At 46.3% G+C, this 22,044-nt stretch overlaps 1 protein-coding gene across 2 annotated transcripts; it reads right to left on the minus strand.

The window, feature by feature from the left end:
* Window positions 1-1,652: 1,652 nt before the first annotated feature.
* Prxl2a (peroxiredoxin like 2A) lies at window positions 1,653-21,782 on the minus strand. Of its 2 annotated transcripts, none has more exons than XM_042690228.1 (6): window positions 21,674-21,782; window positions 10,412-10,574; window positions 7,358-7,449; window positions 6,211-6,351; window positions 4,951-5,115; window positions 1,653-1,790 (listed from the first exon to the last, which is right to left on the minus strand). In XM_042690228.1, the coding sequence occupies exons 2-6, from the start codon at window positions 10,554-10,556 to the stop codon at window positions 1,677-1,679; spliced, it is 657 nt and encodes a 218-aa protein (XP_042546162.1). In that variant the 5' UTR covers window positions 10,557-10,574; window positions 21,674-21,782; the 3' UTR covers window positions 1,653-1,676. The 2 variants fall into 2 exon arrangements, with proteins under 2 accessions (XP_042546162.1, XP_042546161.1); XM_042690227.1 differs by having other exon boundaries at window positions 10,412-10,591; window positions 21,674-21,764.
* Between the last annotated feature and the right edge of the window lie 262 nt (window positions 21,783-22,044).

Below are 22,044 nucleotides of genomic sequence, written 5' to 3' on the forward strand. Positions count from 1 at the left end.
AGAGATGTCAGATCAATACAGCGCAGGTACTGTAGGGTCTTGACTCAAACTGAGGAAACCCAGCCCTCCATCTAGCTACTGCCACCTGAAGCCTGACCTAGGCCTGCCTCTCCTGAACACCTACTTATTCTGCATACTTAGCTCCTACATCTTTCCTACTTTCTCAACTTGAGAGGGATCTTGCTATGTAGCCCAGGCGGGCCTCAGCCTGTGAATCTAAGTGGATCTACACTCATGTCTTCCAAATACTGGGATTCTGGGTATGTACCACCATACCTACCTTAGTCTCCATTTTTGTTTTGGTAGACTCCCTTTCTCCAGGCTGAGCTAAGTCCTCTGAGTAAATCTTCTCCTGATTCTCTGGGTCACCCTTCTACTCCTAGGCCAATTCAAGGTCTTGGGGGAAACTCCTTGGAGCAGAAGTCCCCTTGAGGATTTGCTCACCTTACACATGTAGGACACAATTGCAACATAACAAATTCCTGAGTGAACTGTATTTCATCTTTTATGTCCCTTTTTCTCCTGAATTACCAGATTTAAACACTAAAGTCTTCTTCCAGAAAGGGTCAGACCACTAACATAAATGATGAGATGAATCTTTCTAATCATTTCTAAGAGTCCCTTCCCCTTATTGAATACCTATGGCAAATACTTTTATTTGGTAAATTTTATTATTATTATAACTATTACTATTATTATGTGTCAGTTCTAGGGCTTGAACTCAGGGCCTGGACACCGTTCCTATGCTTCTTTTGCTCAAGGCTAGTGCTCTACCACTTGAACCACAGCTACACTTCTGGCTTTTCTGGTGGTAGTTTATTGGAGATAAAGAGTCTCATGGACTTTTCTGCCCAGGCCGGCTTTGAACCACGATGCTCAGCTATCAGCCTCCTGAGTAGCTAGGATTATAGAGATGAGCTGCCAGCACCTGGTTATTACTCATTTTTAAAGAAAAAACTTGCACATACAAGGTGATTTCTGATATATAATTTTATTAGAGCCAGAGATGATTACTTCTAGAAAATCAAATCTCTGAGGTTAGCAATGGCAAAACAATAAAACAAGATCTCATTTTTATAACTTTTCTTTCTTGAACTAGCTCATAACCTATCAATTCCTTATGAGTATTACCTTGACATTACATAAGAAACAAGCCATTTATGTAACAGAAAACAGGCAAGCCCAAATCCTTATATTTCTCAATCTTCAAGTCAATCATCAATTTTCCTTAGGTTTTTGTTGTTGTTGTTGTTGTTTTCTTTTTCAGTTGCTGGAGATAGAACCCAGGGCTTTGTGCATGTTAGGCAAGTACTCTGCCATTGAGCAATACCATGGTCTCAATTTTTTGTAGATTTTAATAATGAAAATAAAATAATCTTAGATAGTAGCACTGAAACAATATAATTTGCAATGAGTGGCTATAGTTGGTTTTAAACCTCATACTTTCTCACTTTTATCACAATTAGCTCTCATTAGTACATTAGATTTTTATCAGTTTTGTTTTGGGGCAATTTGCCTTGCTGAGACTAAACAGGAAACTGTATTAAATACACTCCACTACACAGCAAGAACGTGGTGTGAGTACGCTTCTCACTCTTCAGGGAGGAAACTCGACAGCGCTGATGAGCCAAAGTGTGTGCCCACAGTTACCCCTGAGCCAGGAATTTTTCCTGTGATCATTTTTGCTCTGAGGCGAGAGTCTCTTGTTTTATCTTGGCAGCAGCTTCCAGAACAGAACGCAAGTCTACTTTGTCTCCAAATTCCTTTTCTCGGTGTTCGAGAAGAATGCCCTAGGGAAAAACAAAAACAAAAACAAAAAGGAAACATCATTTCTCCTTCTGAGCCATTCATTCATGACACAGATAGTGAGCACAAGCTGTCCGCACATCAAGCCCTGTGCGCAAGCAGCAGAGAATGACAGATCTGAATCAGGCTCAACACCTGCCCTGATGAGGCCAGTCTTCTAGGGAAGGAAGATTAGAGGAAGATACATCACATGGACTACACTCTACAAACAGCACTTTAGTAGCAAGCAACCAGGAACAATGATGACAAAGGGACTAGGGAAGAATTCATAGACAACAAAAGCACAGCAGGTAAACAGGATATTCACAGCTAGAGATGCCAGGCACTGGTGACTCAGACCTATAATCCTAGCTGTTCAGGAGGCTGAGAACTGAGCTATAATTATAGTTCAAAGCCAGTTTGGGAAGAAGAATCTTCATGAAACTCTTATGTCCAATTAACCAGCAGAAAGCCAGATGTGGAGCTATGGCTCAAATGGTAGAACACCAATCTTGAGCAAAAAAACCAAGTCAAGAATGTGGGACCATGGGGCTAGGAAGGTGGCTCAGTGGTAGAGCGCTTGCCTTGCATGCATGAGGCCTTGGGTTCCATTCCTCAGCACCACCACATAAGCAAAAAGAAAAAAGCCAGAAGTGGCGCTGTGGCTCAAGTGGTAGAGTGCTAGCCTTGAGCTGAAGAGCTGAGGGACAGCGTCCAGGCCCAGAGTTCAGGCCCCATGACTGGACCCCTCCCCCGCCCCCCCCCCCCCCGAAAAAAAAGAATGTGAGATCTTGAGTTCAATCCCTAGTACAGGCATACACACACAAAAAAAAGAGAAGAGGGTCTTCCAAGAGAAGACTCTACTAGGCATAGCTTAGAGGCTAGATTTGGCAGGTCCTGGATGACAAGCTGAGAAGGGAGACAGAGGCCTTCCTTTTGTCCTCCTAGGAAACTGAAGACCACACTTGTATACTGAGAAGTAAAATGCACTAAGACACAGAACACACCACCTTTATCCTACAGTGGTGAAAAATAAAATAATATGCTTGAGATCAGTATCAAAGAATCCTTCTTAAAGAGTTCATTAATATGGGAGGGAAAAACTGGGAGAAAGAGAGGGAAGGGGTGACATTGCCCATAAAGAAATGCTCTCTTTACCTGACTTAAGTAATTGTTTCTCTTCTGTATAGCACCTTTATAATCTTTATAACAATTAAAAATTATAAAAGAAAAAAAAAGTTCCTTAATCTGGAAGTTCAAATTAAATTTTAAAAAGTTGCAATATGCTGTCATTATTTATTTGTTTATTATTTTGTTTTATTTATCCATTTATTCAGTGCCAGTCCTGGGGCTTAACTAGGGGCCTGGTCCTTTCCTTTAGATTTTTTATTCAAGGCTGGTACTCTACAGTACACTTCTGGCTTTTATTTTTGGAAGTTCATCCGAGATAAGAGTCTCATAGACTTTCCTGCCCTAGACTGGCTTTGAACCACATCCTTAGATCTCAGCCTCCTGACTAGCTAGGACTTCAGGTGTAAGCCACCAGCACCTAGCTTTTTCTGTCATTATTTATAAAGACCTAAATAAAACAAAAACTCCCAGCACACTAGAGTGACTGAAAGTGTAGAGTTGGAAATTAGATTTCCTTGCTTAATACAGTAATCAGACAGTAAAAAACAAACTACTGAGGAGGAATGCATAATGGCAGGGGAAATGCTCATGATACACTGCTAAGGGCAAAACAAGACTTAGTTTAGTAACATACCATTTTGGAAAAATAGAAAAAATAAAGCCAAAGTCCACTGAGCTCTGTTCTAACACCCTGTGTGGTGGCTCAGCCCACAGCATGCTCCAACACCTTCCATTGTTCTGACATTTTTCATTTTCTATAGTACACAAACACTCTGAAGCAAGTATGTTTTCCACAATCTTACAATAAAAGAAATTCCCAGACTGGGAAGGTGGCTTAGTGGTAGAATGCTTGCCTCACATGCATGAAGCCCTGGGTTTGATTCTCAGTCCCACGTAAACAGAAAAAGCCAGAAGTGGCGCTGTGGCTCAAATGGTAGAGTATTAGCCTTGAGCAAAAAGAAGCTCAGAGACAGTACCCAAGCCCTAAGTTCAAGCCCCAGAACTGGCAAAAAAAAATCCTACCAAGTGGCAACTGACACAGTGGGAATGCAAAAAAGGTCGGGACAGGTGGGTAGCTCAGGGGTACAGCACTTGGCCTAACATGCACAAAACTTTGGGTTCAGAGCCCACTACTTCCAATAAAAAATCCCAGATGCTGGGCTGGGGGCATAGCTCAAGTAGGAGAGTATTTACCTAATAGGTACAAGGCCCTGGGTTTCATGCCAGTACCAAGCCCCTCCCTCTAACAAAAACATATACTAAATCCTGATAATGTACCATCCTCTAGGGAAGGGAAGACCAGACTCCAAGAAGAACCAACACAAACACCACACCTAGCAACACCACGAATGCACTAGCTGGGCCTGTGAACCCCGGGTGAGTCATGACGAGGCAAGAACAGGCTGCCACGGGTTCCAACTCTTGCCCTAGAGGCCACAGGAGGTAGAGAAGTGCCAAGGGACCCATGGTGCCGGAGCAGAAAGGTGAGAGGTAATCTCCTAGAGAAGTAGCCTGCCCACGTATAAGGGACCTGGAAGGGATCATGGGAATCACTTGTGTGTCTATGTGTGCACCAGTCCTGGGGCTTGAACTCAGGTCCTGGGCATTGTCCTTGAGTTCTGTTGTGCTCAAGACTACCACTCTAACCATTTGAGCTACATCTCTACTTCTGGCTTTATGATGGTTAATGTGAGATAAAAGTCTCTCAGAGTTTCCTTCCCAACCTGGCTTTGAACTGCAATCTTCAAAACTCAGCCTCCTAACTAGCTAGGATTATAGGCATGAGCCACCAGTGCCTGGCTATGGAAACCACTTTTGAAGACAATTTATGAACAGGGCAGACAGAGTCTGCAGAGCAAGAGGCATTTGAATTCCTGTGCTTCTTACTAGCCCTCTCTGCCCTTCCTCCAGCTCCCTGGACATCTGGAAAACAGGGCTGGAGATTGTAAACATGCAAAGTCCTGACCCCACACCAGGGCCTCCTACTCCACACAACACCCCTCCATAGACCTGCAGTGAACACTCAGAATTTACCTGCTTTCCTGACCCCATCACAAAAACTCCCCCGAGGATGAAGCCTTCGCCTTCCAGGTTGCCTGAGAAGCCTCCATTCCAGGCCCGGAAGAAGTTGGTCCACACGCCCAGACGGATGAATCCCATAAACATCATCTTGCGCTTTTGGGGACCGTAGAACTTTTTCTATGGAGCAAGAGAGACGTTGGGTGAGTATGCCTTGCATTCCTGCCTGTCTTCCCCGGGGAAGGAAGGTTTTCTGCAATGCTCTGGTTCTCAGCTATGCATGCAAGGTCTGCAGCTTCAGGTCCTCCCTGTGTGTCCCTGGAACCCCATTCAGGACCACACTCAACTGCTAGAGGAACGAGAGTCAACTGCTAGAGGAAAGAGAGAGCACAGCTAGGTTTAGCTTTTTTTTTTTTTTCCTCTCCTGGTACTGGGGCTTGAATGCTGGGCCCCACTCTTGCTCATAGCTGGTGAGTTCTGCCCTCTTCCTGAGTTTTGCTCTACATCCTGAGTCTTGCTCATTTGGAGATAAGAGTCTCACAAACTTTTCTGCCTAAGCTGGCTTCTAACTGTGATCCTCAGATCTCGTGAGAATCCAACTTCCAGCCCAACCTTGTAAACAACTCTGTAACTTCTCATGTTCCTACAGTGTAACAGTGTAGAGAATGACAGGGAAAGAAAGACACCCACAAGGAATCAATGGGACAGGAGTTTGTGTTGTAGCTCCAACCAGCAATGGTGGAAGCGCTTGATGGGGTTTAGCTACTTTCTCCTCTCCTCGATCACACTGCAGGAAAAGTCTGTAATAACAACTTTCATGAGTTTGTTGGCTGCTGGAGCGCTGGTAGCTCATGCCTGTAATCCCACCTACTCAGGAGGCTGAGATGTAAGGATCACAGTTCAAAGTCAGTCCAGGAAGGAAAGTCCGTGAGATTCTTAACTCCAATTATTCACCAAAGAGTTCTAAGTGGAGCTGTGGCTTGAGCAGTAGAGTGCTAGCCATAAGTAAAAAAGCTCAGGGACAACACTTAGGCTCTGAGTTGAAGCCCCAGATCCGGCTCAAAAAAAAAAAAGAATCTGTTTGCTTTTAAGAGTCTAACTTTGTTCTGCTCAGAGGGCTGGAGAACCCCTGCAAGTTCAGGATTGCTGGAGGGGAGGCTGCCTCCAGCTCCGTGCCAGACAGGCCCTGGTGCACTGAACGCTCTATAGCTGAGCACTATCCTCACCTGCCTGCATATACCCAACCAGCAGCCCACACCCGCATCCCACACATACCTTTTCATCCAGGAAGATCTCTCCTTTGAAGTAAGGCTGGAAGTCCTTCACTTCGGTGCTGATGTGCTCCTTTACTACAGCATACAGAGGGACGCCCAGCTCCTCCAGCTTGGGTTTCAGGGAAGACAGGTCTGAAGCCTCCTGTGGGACACAGTGAAGTTCAGGGTTTGTACAAACTCCAGGGGACTCTGCAGCCAATAAACCACAGCTTCACCCTCACAGGCTTTTACAAACACCTGGGTAAGTCCTCAAGCCATTCTGGCCTTTGTTCTTTTTTGTTCTTTGTGCCACCAATGGGACTTGAACTCAGGGTCTGGGTGCTGTCCCTTAGCTTTTTCACTCAAGATTGGCCCTCTACCTCTTGAACTATAACTCCACTTCCAGGATTTGTGTGTGTGTGTGTGTGTGTGTGTATGTCGTGATTGGAGATAAGTATGGAATAGCTTTCCTGCCAGGGCTGATTTCAAATCATAGTTTTTAAATCTCAGCCTCCAAGAGTAGCTAGGATTACACGTGTAAGCCACCAGTACCTGGCTCTGACCCTTGTTTTACCCATCAGCCTTATTTTACAAGGCTGAGCAGAACTCTTGCTTTCCCTTGATAAGATACCTTACCACAGAGACGATGATGGCTTCCCATCGAGAGGCCAACCTGAAGCTGACCCAGCTGTTGAGCTACAACTTGGTGACAGAACCAGGCATGCCCCCAAGGGGAGGGCAGGCAGATAGGTGTGTCCTTAAGAGTTTGACCTTGCGGGGAGCCACATGCTGCAGCTTCACTATAGACCAAGCAGTATGAGCAGTGCTGCAGACCCTGCTGCAGACCACATGCGTCTGTGCACACCATCAGGAACACAGAAAAGGGCCCTAGGACCGCTGCAGTCCAATGGGAATCTAGTCTAAGACACAGCTACTTCCACACACCTTGCAAGTACCAGAGGAAGTATGTTGCTAAGCCCAGGAGGAGATGGTGAGATTAAAAGGCAAGAACAGAACCTGTTAAAATAAACATGGAGAGTAAGTAGCAGAGACTAGTCAGGGCTGAAGAAAGGTGAGTGCACTGACAGGCGGCCCTTGGTCCTGGCTGAATGCTCCTGGGGACATTTGTTGGGATCTTCTTCTCTGATCAGATTCTCAAAGTCACTCACCTCTCGACAGAGAAAACAACCTGGCCGACGCACAGCCATAATCACGGCTCCCCTCTTCTGCCATAGTTCCTTTGCTTTGAAAGTTCTTGGTTCTAAGGGAAAAGAAATGGAAACTCAGGATCTCTTCCTAGCCCGGCCCAGCTCTTCCCCAAGCCCTATGTGAAATACACTGAGTGGAGCCAGGCATGGGAGAGGACCAGATCAGGTACTTTATGTATGGAAAAAGACAAGCACAGGAGAGGAATGCTCATTCTCCTCAGGAAAGTTAGTAAAACTTAAGAATTCTACAGCATGTATATTCTAAAGGCCACTGCCCCAGAAAAATTTATTTTCAAGGGCTCAGCATAGTGGATCACTCCTATAGTACCACCTATCTGACGGGTGGAGATAAAAAAGATGGAAGTTCGCAGCTAGGCCAGGGAAAAAGCTAGTGAGACTCTATCTCAATAAAAAAGCTAGGTATGAGCTGGGTGCTGGTGACTCATACCTTTAATAAGTACTCCTAGCTACTCAGGAAGTGAAGATCTGAGGACCAATCAAGGTTTGAAGCCAGCCAGGCAGAAAAGTCCATGAGATTCTTATTTCCAATTAACCAGCAAAAAGCTGGAAGTAGAGATACAGCTCAAGTGGTAGAACACCAGCCTTGAGTGGAAAAAGCCACGAGAGAGCTTTAAGGTGCTGAATTCAAGCCCCAATACTGGCACAAATTAAAAAATGAATAGCTGGGTTATGATAGCACCCAGCTGTAATCCCAGCTACTAGGGAAGCACAGACAAAGGGATCAGTCTAAGATAAGCCCACAAAAAATGCATGAGATCCTAAAACACAACTTAAGCAAAAAAGGATAGGGATGTAGCTCAAGTTACAGGGAAGGCCCTGAGTCAAACCCAGGCACTGAATGTTCCAAATCGTGACATTTCTAGTAAAATGTCAATTCCCTTAATGGCTAATGTTGTTAGACTTGTAATATCTGTACGGCAGAAATATTGCCAAAACTAAAAAGGTCTTACACTTTGAAAAAAGAAAAAAAATCTTAAAACTATTCAAAGTGATGAGGAATGGTAGTACATGCTTGTAATCTCAACTATTCAATAAGAAGAGGTAGAAAAATCACAAGTTCAAAGTCAGATCAGGCTAAGGTTAGGGAGATCCATTTAAATACAGAAACCAAAAAAGAGCTGGAGGTGTGCCTCAAATGCTAGAATACCTGCCTAGCAAGCGTGAGTTCAATCACAAATATTGAAAAGAACCCCTAAATTTCCCTAAACAAAACATCAGCCCAACATACCAACACACACACACACACACCTGTTTTCAAAAGGAATAAGTCAACATAAGTTTAAAAAATAATTTTTTATAAGCCAGGCACCAATGGCTGAAACCTATAATCCTCCCTACTCAGGAGGCTGAGATCTGAGGATTGAGGTTCAAAGCCAGCCCGAGCAGGAAAGTCCATGAGACTCTTATCTCCAATAAACCACCAGAAAACTGGAAGTAGTTCTATGACTCAGTGGTAGAACGTGCTCACATTGAGCTGAAGAGCTGAGGGACAGTACTCAGGCCCAGAGTTCAAGCTTATGAGCGACCCCAAAAATTTCTTTTTACATTATTTAGGAAATTATTTTGAGGTGGGTGCTGGTTCACACTTATAATCCTAACTACTCAGGAGGCTGAGATGTGAAAATTGCAGTTCAAAGCCAGCCCAGTCAGATAAGTCTGTGAACCTCTTATCTCCAATTAGCCATTACGAAAGCTGAAAGTGGAAATGTGGCTAAAGTAGTAAAGCAGTAGCCTTAAGTGAAAGCACTAAAGGACAGCACCTAGACCCTGAGTTCAAACCCTAATACCAGCATAAAAATGGAAAAAAAAAAAGTTGAGCCAGGTATCTGTGTCTCATTGTTATAATCTTTGCCACTCAGGAGGCAGAGATCAAGGATCATTGTTTGAAGCCAATCCAAGCAGAAAAATCTGTGAGATTCTTATCTTCAATTTACCAGCAAAAAAAAAAAAAAAAAAAAAAAAAGCTGAAAGTGGAGTTGTGCCAGTCATGAGGGAAAAGGTTAAGCACCCAAACCCTAAGCTTAAGCCTCACTACCAGCACAAAAGGAAAACAAACAAACTTGGAGTTGGGTTCCTAGTTAGAAGTGAGATGCAGAAAATTGAAGACAGCTTAGGCAGAAAAGCTCATTAGACCCCATTTCCAAAATAGCTAGCAAAAAGCAGCACTGAAGGCATGACTCATGTGGTAAAGATCCGGCCATCAACAAGCAAGTTGGATGAGTGCAAAGCTCTTGAGTTCAAACTCAAATAACACTGTTCCCTCCAACCCCAGACAGAGCGAGAGAAGGAGGGAGAGAGAGAGAGAGAGAGACAGAGGAATTCTTTCAGTATTTCCCACAGGCATCCATGTGCCTGTGAGGTATTAGATGAACTAAAAGGCAGGAGAGGGAATGGAAGTCAAAGAAGGTTGGGAAACCCTGTGTTGAACAAGCTTTGTTGAGTGACGAGTTCTCCTCAGACCGACTTAACTCACTGCTTTTTCTATTTTTTTATTTTTATTTTTGTAAAGAACCCACAAGCTGGGGATTCCTTAGAACACTCTGGAAGGGCTGGTTTATTAAGTGACGGTAGATTATTACAAATTATCATGGGACAATTTATCGTTACAGTTAGTGAGACAGTAAGAGTAAAAAAATGATTCTGATTTTTTTTTTAAAAAGATAAACTAGCCACTAATTTCAAGATCACACCTATATAATTATGTGGACTCATGGAAAGGAACAGGCCCAAATCAAAAAGTAAGCGAAACATTCTACCAAAATTCCCTTAATCTTATTGCCTGGCTTTTCAAGTGAAAAGAAGTAAAGAAAGGAATGATGCTGATCAAGACGCATTGTACTCATAAACTGACCCGCTGAATTGTACACTACTTAAACATAATTTAAAGAATAAAGAAAAAGAAAAAAAATGAAGAGGAATTTAGGAAGTAAACATGAGCAAGCCTGTACAACGGGTCCTTGGAAAAGTACTGAAATTAGCAAAGTGGCTCCTTACCCTTCTCCAGCGTCTTTAAATCAATTTCTTCCAGATACTCCAGTGCTGCTTTCTTTGGCTTGGACAGAAACAGGTCTGTGTTGGCCAGGAGCACTGCCAGGGTCGCAGCCCCCAGGGCACCTGCACCAATGGACCACATCCCCATGGTGAAGAAACTTGGATCCTGGAGAAAAGACATTTCTGGAGATTGAGAGGAAGGAAGATGTTACTGTTCTCACAGGGCAGCTGGGATCTGATCTCTTCTGTACAAAGTTCAGGAAGGTGATTCACCAGGAAGGTCATGGAGGAGGGGCCAGAGCATCAGAGACTGACCAATCAGAGGCAAGTTCCTCAGAACCCTTTGTAGCAACTCTCCCAGAGCCTGGAGATAAGCACACATGGGTTTTTAGTACTGTGCCTTCTTTTTCCTGTTATTGGCTCACCTATCAATCACCCTGCCCCACTTTCAGTAGGAACAACTTTCTTTTTTTAATTTATTTTATTTTATTTTTTTTTAATACAAAGACAGAAGAGGCAGGGATTGGGGTGTGTGTGGGGGGGGGGGGGGTTTGCTCAGGCCGGTAATCAGAAGTAGAGCTGTGGCTCAAGTGATAGGGCATTAGCCTTGAGCTAAAGAGCTCAGGGATAGCACCCAGGCCCTGAATTCAAGCCCCATGACTACCACCAACAATTGGAAAAAAAAAAAAAAAAAGAGGGAGGTGTTAGGTTTTTAAAAAGAGGTAGCCGAGTAAGAACTGCACCATGCACGTGGTATTCAGGTAAGGGGTAGGTTTATTCAGTAGACCTGCTGGGACCAGGCAAGGTTGGCACTCCACGTGGCTGGGAAAGAGAGAGAAAAGAGCTAGAAAAGAGAGCATCTGGGAAAGAGGTGGGAAAGAGCAAGCTAGGAAAGAGAAGAGAGCTGGGAAAGAGAAGAGAAGGAAAGAGCTGAGAAAGAGATAGAAAAGAGCAGAGACAGTGGAACAACTTTCTCTTCTCTCTTGCTTAAGAACCCTCCACAAGCAGGGACCACGGCCTCATCAAGACCCCAGCCAGAACCCAACCAGTGCCTCCTATTCACTACAGGAGACAATCTCAGTAGATTTCTCCTAAATGAAAATAGCTTAATTCAGACTCATTAGAGAAACAAAACAGGCTCATAATTTTTTTTAAGAAGCCAACAATAAAAAGAAGGCAATATAGAAAACCACAGTTGACAAGAAAGCAAATATCCTTAAAAACAAACCAGCTGCAAATGCCATGTTTAAGCTTGGTGTTGGATCTGGAATTTCCGCTGAATGAGTGGAAGAGTAGGTGCACTGCTTCAACAGAGCTGGGCAAAGGGGAGAGCTTCTCAAAGGGTCTTTCCTGTCTGAATCCAGCCTTGTTCCCAGCTGAAGCTTGAATGCCCGTAATAAGGCTCCCCCCTGGATAGGAGATCTCAGGAGTACCCAACTCTGTCCTTCCATTTGGCTCTCTAGCCATCCTAGGATGGACTCATCCCAGTGCCTTCCTCCCTAAGACTCTGACTGATTCTACATGCTTCATCCACTGGGGTCAGGTCTTTCGAGTGTGACCCACCAAACGTAGACACAACTCTTCCCTAAAGGATCCAGTCAGGAAAGGGTGTATCTGAAGATCAGACAAAGACTGGAAAATTCTGCCACTGTTCACATCTGTAATCCTAACTACTCAGGATCTGAGGATCATAATTTGAAGCCATCCTGGGCAGGAAAGTCCATGGACTCTAGCTCCAATTAATAAACAAAAAACTGGAGGTGGATCTATATGGCTCAAATAATAGAGCATTGGCCTTAGGCACAAAAGCTCAAGGATAGCACCCAGGCCCCAAGTTCAAGCCCCAGGACCAGTACCAAAATACATACATAAATGCATGTATACATACATACATAGATTGGAAAATCCACATCACTGTTGAGGGACGGTGAGGGTTTTATCACAGTGAGATACGAACAGGTAACCTGGTGAGGTGACTTTGGGAGAGGCCAACCTGAACTTCTTGATCAAATTTAGGAAATAAAAGAGAACTTCCAGGCCAAAGGTAAACATGGTATTTAAGAAATCTGGCACTTACCTACTTGGGAAGAAGGAAAGAAACAGGATATCTGGGTGCCGAAAGTATGGCTGCTAGTATAGTTCGTTCGAAGTGGGGGATTCCAACTCCAGAAGACTATAATCACACTACTCAAAATGTGGCCCATGGACCGTGGCCTCACCGCAAACATGTGATGAAATAAATCTGCACAACTGAATGCTAAAGATGATTTATGTACAGTCAGGTTAGATCTTGGGCCAAGCCAGAAAGAATTTTCTACAGGCCTGTTTCCAGTTCATTCATGTGACAAAGTTATACATTATAACAAAATGGTCATAAGGGACAGAACAATTAGGCGGGAACACTCAGCTCTCAGCCACCTATTGTAAACAGGAAATTCCACACAGTTTGGAACAATGGCTTCATCTTTACATACTTCTAAAAACATCTCTGGATTTCTGGTATATATGTATGATTTGGGAAAACATGAGTAGTGGCTGATCACATATATGTAAACACTTGGGTGTCAGTATGTATAGGCTGGTTTTGTATCTACCCTATGAGATTCACTTGGATTCCTGGGACACAGTAGTTCATTCAGGTGTTCAGAGACCCCAAAAGTCAACTCCATATCTTTCTAACACACCCCTATGCTCTAGAGGTCAACAGCCTCCATCTCCCTACCTCCCTCAACATGTTTGCAGAAAAACACAAAGGAATCCAAATCAACCAGACTCAACATTTCCAAACATTGATTTAGCACTGACCTGTTCAATAAATTGCAATCTGAGAAGATGTAAAAATGAAACAATACAGAATACTCAAGGAGACATAGGCCTGATACCCAAGTAAACAGAAAAATGGGTGGGCCAGGCAGATGCTTGGTAAGGGGCAAATGACAGGCGATGGAGGTGACAGGAGACAGCCAATCTGAGCTGCTGTAGATGCCTGGATTGGAGATGGTACAGCATCCAGGACACAGAGTGAAAGCCTAACCAGGCCAGAGCTGATATGGGAAAGGGCAGACTAGGGAGTGGGGGAGAGGGGTGGAGCCAGATTCAAACCTGAAGTGACTCATAGAACTCAACTCTCAATATCCCAAAGATTCCCTTCTGTTTACTGCAAATCTGAGGATTAGGGTACAAGATCTGGGCTTCAAAGTCCCCAGAAGTACAGTTTTCTACTCAATCCCCTATTCCTACCAGCCAGTGGTGATCTAGAACATATGAGCAGAGCCAGACAATGGTGGCTTACACTTGTAATCCTAGCTACTCAGGAGACTGAGAGCTGAGGACTGTGGTTCAAAACCAGCCCAAGTAAGAAAGTCCATGAGACTCATCTTCAATTAACCACCAAAAAGTCAGAAGTGAAGCTGTGGCTCAAATGATAGAAATGCTAGCCTTGAGCAAAAATGCTAAAGGACAACACCAAGGACTGAGTGTAAGCCCCAGTATCAGGACACACACACACACACACACACACACACCCATGAACAGTCACCTCTCTGGGGAGGTAGCCTCATCAGCAGGCCCTTAAAACACCAAGTGGTCAGAGCCTTATCTGCCCTACTGACTGAAATACTTCTCAAGGAGGTCTCCAGCAGTTGGCTCTTCTGCCAGAACTGAGCAGTAAAAACAGACTGTATTCCCACGACAGGAGGAGGCCAGGTTGAGGGAGCTTTAGCATGCAGATAGAACCCTGCATTTCCACATGGGTCTCCCAGATCACTGAAGGCTACTAACTCTGAATTACCTGTCAGCTTGACTGACATATCTTGAGTTCATTCCCCCAGCAGTCTTGTGATGCTGACTGTTCTGTTGGTTGCCACCAATACTGAGGTTTGAAGAGGTTTGCTTGGCCACACAACTTAAGTAGTAAGTACCATTTGGGTGGGGTCAATGAGGCCTGAAAACTTGTCTTTCTGCTGTCACACCTGGCCTCACCACAGAGCAGAAATGACTTTGTGAAGGTATGATCCCCTTCAAAAGAATTAACAAAGATCAATATGTGTGTGTGTGTGTGTGAGAGAGAGACAGAGACAGAGACAGAGAGACAGAGAGTGTGTGTGTGTGTGTGTGTACACCAGTACCAGGGCTTGAACTCAGGGCCTGGGAGCTGTCCCTTGGCTTTTTTGCTAAAAGCTGTCAACTCTTCCACTTGAGCCACAGCTCCATTTCTGGCTTTTTGGTGGCTTATTGGAGGTAAAGTCTCATTGACTTTTCTTACCCAGGCTAGCTCTGAGACACCATCCTCAGATCTCAGCTTCTTGAGTAGCTACGATTACAAGTGTGAGCCTCCAGTACCCAGCTGCAACATTTTTTTTTCTTTCAGTCATGAAATCATGTCTGCTCTAAAGGAAATTTACCATACACCAGCTGTCCCTTCTCTTCCCCTCCCTCTGTGCCCTGAAGATTGTTTACAGAAGAGCCAACCCCCACCTGCCAACTACAGTATTGCCTTCCCCACCACCAACAACTTTATCTGATCTTCCCTGTCTCACAGAAGGTAAGGCAAGATAAAAAGCACAGACAAACAACAGCTGGAGCAGCTCAGAGTGGCAGCTTTGGTCTGGGAAGAAGTTGGGGGTAGGAGGAAGGCATCCAGCTGGGCTCCCTAGTCTAAGCTATAGGATCTTGCCTAGGAGCCATTTTTTCCCCCTTCCAAGTAAAGGCAGGAGGGGAGAGAGGGCAGTTTGCAAGACTCCTAAAACAGTGCCCCTCCCTTTTTTTTTTGGTGAGGGGAGGTGGTCGTGGGGCTTGACCTGTGAGCCTGGGCTCTGTCCCTGAGCTCTTCAGCTCAAGACCAGCACCCTGCCACTTAAGCACAGCACCATTTTTGGCTTTCTAGTGGTTAATTGGAGATAAGAGTCTCACAGACTTCCCTGCCCAGGCTGGCTTTGAACCACAATCCTCAGATCTCAGCCTCCTGAGTAGTTAGGATTACAGGCATGAGCCACCGGCGCCTGGCTAGCAGTGCCCTTTTGAGTCCAACATACTTTGTTCTTCATCACCCGCATCTCTACCCACCCTGCCCAATCACTTTCAAGCTTTGAGCCCATCTCTTATACAAGGAACCTGTCCCATCCTTCCCACATGGACCTTACCTTCAAACCTCCAGCAGATGAAACTGGAGCACAGGTAACTCACCGAGCAGCATCCTCACCTCTGTTTCTACTGAATGAAAAGTGGCAGACGCAGGCAGGGCAAGAGGAGGCAGGGAAGGACTAGACAGAGGTGGGGTTCTGGAGTTTTGCCTAGGCCTCTAAGCTCAGTCACCCCCATAGGCAGGACTAGGCTACACAGAAACCCTTGGGGCTCTCTCAGCTGCCAATTGTTAATCTTCTAGAAACATAGAAGTGCAGAGCTGCCACATCCCCCACCCCCACCCCGCTCCCCGCCTGGGGCTTGCACTTTGCTCCGGCTCTTCAAAATGTTGAGCAAAGCTTTGAGTCATTTGCAGTCACGCAGATTATAACTTTTTCCAAGTGCTAGCAGACCCCCCCCACCTCCCGCTTTGCTTTCTGGTGCAGATTAATGAAGTGGAGCCCTTAACCCAGCACACAAATCTCACAAATAGCCTCGAAGTCTCTTTCTCCACAGCTCCTTGTGACTACTCTCACCCCACCTTTTAGGGCATTGCCAAAGACGCTCCTATTGTCTGATTCTCCTTTCCCTTTGCTTCCTCTTCTTCCTCTGCTACTCTATGGCCCCTCTCCCAACCCCCACACCCTCCTATTCTTCCACCCACTTATCTGGGTTATAGACTTCAAAGTCTTCATCCCTCTTCCGACTCAAAGTTTCCATTTGGGGGTTTTGTATGGATCTCTGTCTGCATTCAAAAGGGACTACCTCTCCACTACAATTTCTCTTTCAAAGTTCTCTGCCTCAGTGAATGACACAGCATCCTGCCCTGGGCTCCAGTTACAAACTAAAGTGACATTATTACCCAGGGCCCACGCCTAGCCAGCCAGGAAGTTCTGTCCATTGTGTAAATGGGTTTGCTGGCCAACTTCTCACCTCACTGCTCCCTCGCTGGCCATGGACCCCATTATTCTGTTGTGCCTTGCTTATTTCAATAGCCACAGAAGTGAATGGAATCACTGGGGCTACTTATAGTTTCTTCTCCATACTCTAGCCAGAGAAACCTTCATATATCCCTCTCTGGTTTCAGACGATGACTGACAATGAACTTCTCAGCACAGATAACAGGGCCTCATCCCTAGCCACTAAAGTGCCTTTACCGGACTATTCCAGGTTAAGGTTGCACATTTGTTCATGATGCTTCCTTTACTCAGAATGCTCTGCCCACCCAATGTCAGCTAAACACTGATGTATTTGTGAGGTTCAGCACAAATAACACTTTTGCCCCAAATCCTTTCCCAAACTTCATGCTAAATGACTACTCTCATCTCTGATAGTGCACATGTATGTGTGAACATACACATACCTTTGCACACTGTGCAAATGGACTGTATGAATTGTAGGTCCTTGCACAGCCTGAAGACAATGGCTGTTGTCTTTTTTTTTTCCTTTGGTTGGTCATGGGGCCTAAACTCTGGGCCTGGGTGTTGTCCCTCAGCTTTTCAGCTCAAGGCAAGTGGGCTCTACCACTTGAGCCACAGCACCACTTCTGGCTTTTTCTGCTTATGTGGTGCTGAGGAATCACAACCAGGGCCTCATGCATGCAAGGCAAGCGCTCTACCACTGAGCCACCTTCCCAGCCCCTAAGGGCTGTTGTCTTACTCATTCCTGCATCCTAGCCCTTAACATGGATTCTAGAAGATATGTTTAATGCCTAATAAAGGGATGTGAATTTTATTCTTTAATTTTCAGTGAGGCAGAATTGGAACTTACAATCATCCAATTTTAGCTCAGTATGGGAGGCAACTTTGGACAGGTTTGACCTAAGTTTGGGGCTTAGGTGACCTTACATTGAGTCCTAGCTCCACTGCTAGGCATTCTAACATAAACCATGAAAATATTCTGGGCTTGGGTCTGCTCATCTGAGGAGATGATAGAGGACATCCTAACTCTGACATCCACATACTAAAATACCAACAACTGAAGCCACAGGGATCTGATTTCTAGAAAGCCATGGGAGTGCCTGACATGATTATTTGCCAGCTGGTTGCACCCATTCTCACTTCCTTCTCTGCCATAACTGCTGCAGGTGGAAGAAGTTGCCTCTGCACAGGAACCGATAAAGTCTTAATAAGATAAAACATCAGCACTGTGTGAGTTAATTCATGCCAGAAACAAGTAGAGACAGCATCACATCATAAACATCAAGGGTACACCTGCCCAGCTGGGCCTCACCCAGGGAATCCTCCTTCAACAGAACAAAGGGGCCTGAGGCAGAAGGGAGAAAAGGAAGGAGGGGCAAGGGAGACAAAGGAGGACAAAAGCCTCTTGAGCCTCCTTGCCTCAGGTCTCAGTGAACAAGGCTGCAAGAATGCTCCCTCTACCCCAGATCTCCTCAACCAGCTTCTCCTTCTTTAAAGCAACACTAATTCAGTTTCCCTTAAATGAGAAAACTAAGGCCCAAGGAAGGACTGGCTAAAACATGGCCAAATGCACAGCTAGTGAGTCCATAATTCTTTTTTTGCTGGGACCAGTACTGGGGCTTGAACACAGAGCATGGGCGCTGTCCCTGAGCTATTGCACTCAAGGCTAGCACTCTACCACTTTGAGTCACAGCTCCACTTCTGGTTTTCTGACAGTTAATTGGAGATAAGAGTCTCAGGGACTTTTCTGCCCATGATGGCTTTGAGCTGTGACCCTCAGATCTCCTGAGGAGGCAAGGATGTAAGCCACCAGTGCCTGGCTGCCCATAGGTTGTTGTTGGTGGTGGTGGTGGTGGTGGAGGGGCTTGAACTCTGGGCCTGGGCGCTGTCCCTCAGCTCTTCAGCTCAAAGCAAGTGCCCTACCACTTGAGCCACAGTGCCACTTTTGTTTTTTTCTGTTTACGTAGTGCTGAGGAATCAAACCCAGGGCCTTATGCATGCAAGGCAAGCACACTACCACTGAGCCACCTTCCCAACCCCTGCCCATAGTTTTTAATATAACATCAAACACTCTGGGTCCTAGCTATGGGTCAGGCTTCTAAAGCCAGGACAGTAAAGGTAAGGGCTCAGGAAAAGAGGCCTTGCAGGTGCTAAAACTTGATCACTGGCCCCAAGCACTCTGGGAGTGACAGTGTTCCTAAACCAGGCCTGGGAAACCAGGTGCGGGGAGCAAAGCCTGGCCTCTCCATGGTCCTGGCAAGTAGCTTATAAACCAATGTCAAATGTTATCTTAAGGGCTATACTGCTCATTTGCAGCTGAGAAGCTGGTAACAAAACCCTGGCAAGTGTAGATGCTAAAGAGACAGCTCAAAAGTAGCAGCTTAGAGCCCCTGGGCTCTGGTGACTCACATCTATAATCTTCGCTGTTCAAGAATCAGATCCAAAGCATTGCAATTTGAAGCCAGCCCAGGCAGAAAAGTCTTGGGAGTTTAAAATAACCACCAAAAAGGGAGCTAGGCTCCCTACCACAAGCATGGCTCAAGTGGTAAAGCACCAGCCAAGCAATCAAGTCCAAGCAAGTTCAAACCCCCAGTACCAGCAAAAAGTAACTAAATAATAACTGTATAGATAAATGAAACAAAGGCCAGCTCATCAATGTGATGACACAGTAAGCAACAGGAGGTTCCCTCAAACCCACCTATGTCTTTAAGTATGGTAGAACTGGCCACTTGCAGTGAGCTCCATTTATGTGTCACAGCCTCCAGCTCTCATCCCACAGGGTGACTAACTGGCTGTAGCTCCATCTTCTCCCACTCACATTGAGAATTCAGTTTTGAACAAATGCTCAAATCAAGCAAGTTAACAGAGTGGGCATACCTGAGGGTGGGGCATTTGGGGATTGCCACCCCTACCCATCCCCCCCCCTCCCCCCAGCCCTGTCCCCAACTAATACAGTCTGGACTTAGAATACCAACTCCATCAAGTTACCTGAGTGTGAGTAGAAGGCAAAGACTATACTAAAAAGGACACTGGACTACAGTGTCCTTTCCTGAACTCTTTCCTGCCCCCCCCCCCAGAAGTCAACCCAACCCTCTGGTACCTCAGATCTTATTAGAAACAAGAACATTTTAAAGGATTTCAAAAACAATGTTCAAGAAAGGTATATGTGAAAATTAAAAGGAAGCATTATCTGGTCCTATTGTTTTTGTTTTGGATGTTGTCTTTTTTTGTGGATGCTATTTTTGTTTTTTTCTGGACAGGATTTCACTATGCAGATCCAGCTGACCTTGAACTCCCCCCACCCCCAGGTTTTAAAGTCATTAAAATCATCATTTTAATCATCATCTCCTCTCATTCCTTCTCCACAGACGTGGCTTTCTTCCTAACGTAGTCCATTTGTGTTTCTATAACAAAATACCTTACACTGGAAACCTGGGGATAGTATTAGCATCCCCTGTGCTAGAATTACAAGCACACACCACCACACTTTTTCTTTTCTTTGTAGGGCTCAGATTCACTCACTGTCCTATAAGGTCAGGACAGATACCAAATGTTGAACACCCTCTTCAGCTGTGTTACTGCATGTCTTCCTCCCAGGCAGAAGTTCTAGGTGGAGATCCCTGGCTTGTCTCCCTCTACTGCCATCTGTACACACTTCATGCCAGCGCTGAGGCAGCTTCACAGTGCCTTCTGCTCTAGCAAAGGGCAGGAGGCAAAGGGCACTATTCAGTTGCAAAGGCCACTGGACTCAAGGGAGTGATGCGGGCTCTCTTCTCACCATCTCTGGACAGTTCTTGCCACACGAGCCATAGCCAAGAGACACGGGGAGCCTTTGCCCAACATTTCACAAAAAAGCAAGTACCCAACTGGAAGGAGACCTGCTTTTTTTCTTGAGCAACTGATAAAGTTGGACCTGAGCCTTAAAGTTTCCAGTCAGAACCAAACCTTCTGGGTGCCACGTAAGCTGAACAGATGACCTTGTTGTACCCCTTCAGGAGCAACACAGAGGGTCTCAACTAAATCATATACCCCTATAAACGAATATGGGAAAGGGGAGGTTCTAATTCCTAGAAGCTGTATGAATAACTGAACTCTAATTCTTACAAGCTGTATGAACCTGAACTGTTTTGCATTGGTGAAAGGAGGATGATTCTTGAATCACCTCTACAAGAGATTTTTAAAAAATTAAAGGATTAGAATGCCATAGACTTGACGTATAATAATTCTTACTCACTTCATCAATGATTCATCAATTTTTGCCTAAAATGTGATTTGCTGGAGGGTTTCCTGAAAACTGAGCTGCAAACTTTATAAGCTGACTCTATGACATTGCTTCTCAAAATAAAACGTTCCCTTTTTAGTTTGTTTTTTCTTGCCTTTGTGTGTGTGTGCCCTTCCTGGGGCTTGAATTCAAGACCTAGACACTGTCTCTGAGATTTCTTTTTTTCTTCTCAGAGCTAGCCACAGCTCAAGAGACATTCCTGCTGGGGCTGACTTGGAACCGAGATCTTCAACTCTCAGCCTCCGGAGTATCTAAGATGAAGGCCACAGGGGTCCAGCAACACTTAGCTTTCTAAGTAGATCCATCTACTGGGGTTAGAGGGAAAATGTTTGGAAAGCACAAACTAAGTCGGGGGCTGGGCAATCGGGGCTGTGGAAACAGCATGGTGTGATTCGGGTAGGAAGAACAACGTGGTTTGAATCTGAAGTCCAGTACCGACCGCCCTGGGGCCTGCGGGTGTGCGCCCCGCTCCCACCGGCTGCCCTCTGGGCCTCCACAGGGCCGTGGCGCGGCCCCGCCGGGCCCCTGCACCTGCCCAGGCCCAGGATGAGCTGTGTCACTGCGGCCCGGTTCACCCCTGCGTTCCCACGCCGCCTCTCCGACTTACGGGGTGCGGGGGGGGGAGGCGCCCCAATTTGGAGCTGGGGTTTTGGGGGGGGGTGCTTTTCTTGGGGAGGAGGGCACGCGCCCCCGGGGCTGGAGCAAGCTCCCCCAGTTGCACAGGACCGCGGGCACTCTGCCTCGCCTCCCTCCTCGGGGCAGGTCGGCACCATCACCCCTACCCCCCACCCCCCGCCAGGCTTCGTCCTCAGACCCGCGCTCGGCGCCGCGTCTCCGGGCAGCGGAAGGTGGCGTGCACGGTGTGCAGGGAGGATCGGGCCGCTACACCTCCCCACGTCTACCATCCCGCGCGCTGCCCACCAGCCCCGCCGGGATCCTCACCTGCGCCCCGCCTGCCCCGCCTCCGTGGACCTCACGGGCTTGGCCAAGACTTGCGGACCACGCTCGCCACAGGTGCGCCTCTCCCGCCCGCCTGGCTCCCGAATGGGGCCGGGGCGCCGCGCACCACGGCTTTAAGCCGGCATCGGCCGGGCCCGCGCCTGCGCACCGAGCGCCGGCTCCCCGCGCGCTCCCACGTGACCTGCCCCGCCCCCCCGCGGAGGCGCTCTGGCCACGCCCCTTGGCCGGCCCCTCCGCGGGGGCGCGCGCGCGCGCTCTGGAACCTCTGAGGCTTTTGGCGGGGCAGGTGCAGCGCTTGTTCAGCTCACGCCATTGCTGATGGTCCAGGGATGTCCCCGAATCCTTGCTAGAAG

The sequence above is a fragment of the Dipodomys spectabilis genome, unplaced genomic scaffold, assembly GCF_019054845.1.
Source record: "Dipodomys spectabilis isolate Male_0828 unplaced genomic scaffold, ASM1905484v1 ptg000136l, whole genome shotgun sequence".
NCBI classification, from domain to species: Eukaryota; Metazoa; Chordata; class Mammalia; order Rodentia; family Heteromyidae; genus Dipodomys; species Dipodomys spectabilis.

Bases quoted from the DNA above. Each gene is read 5' to 3' on its own strand.
- Prxl2a (XM_042690227.1), bottom strand. From the start codon at position 10,589: ATGTCTTTTCTCCAGGATCCAAGTTTCTTCACCATGGGGATGTGGTCC. The intron at 5,116-6,210 runs GTATGTGTGGGA...CTTGCTCCATAG, and splicing joins AGATCTTCCTGGATGAAAAG to AAAAAGTTCTACGGTCCCCA. The intron at 1,791-4,950 runs GTAAATTCTGAG...GTTTTTCCCTAG, and splicing joins TGATGGGGTCAGGAAAGCAG to GGCATTCTTCTCGAACACCG.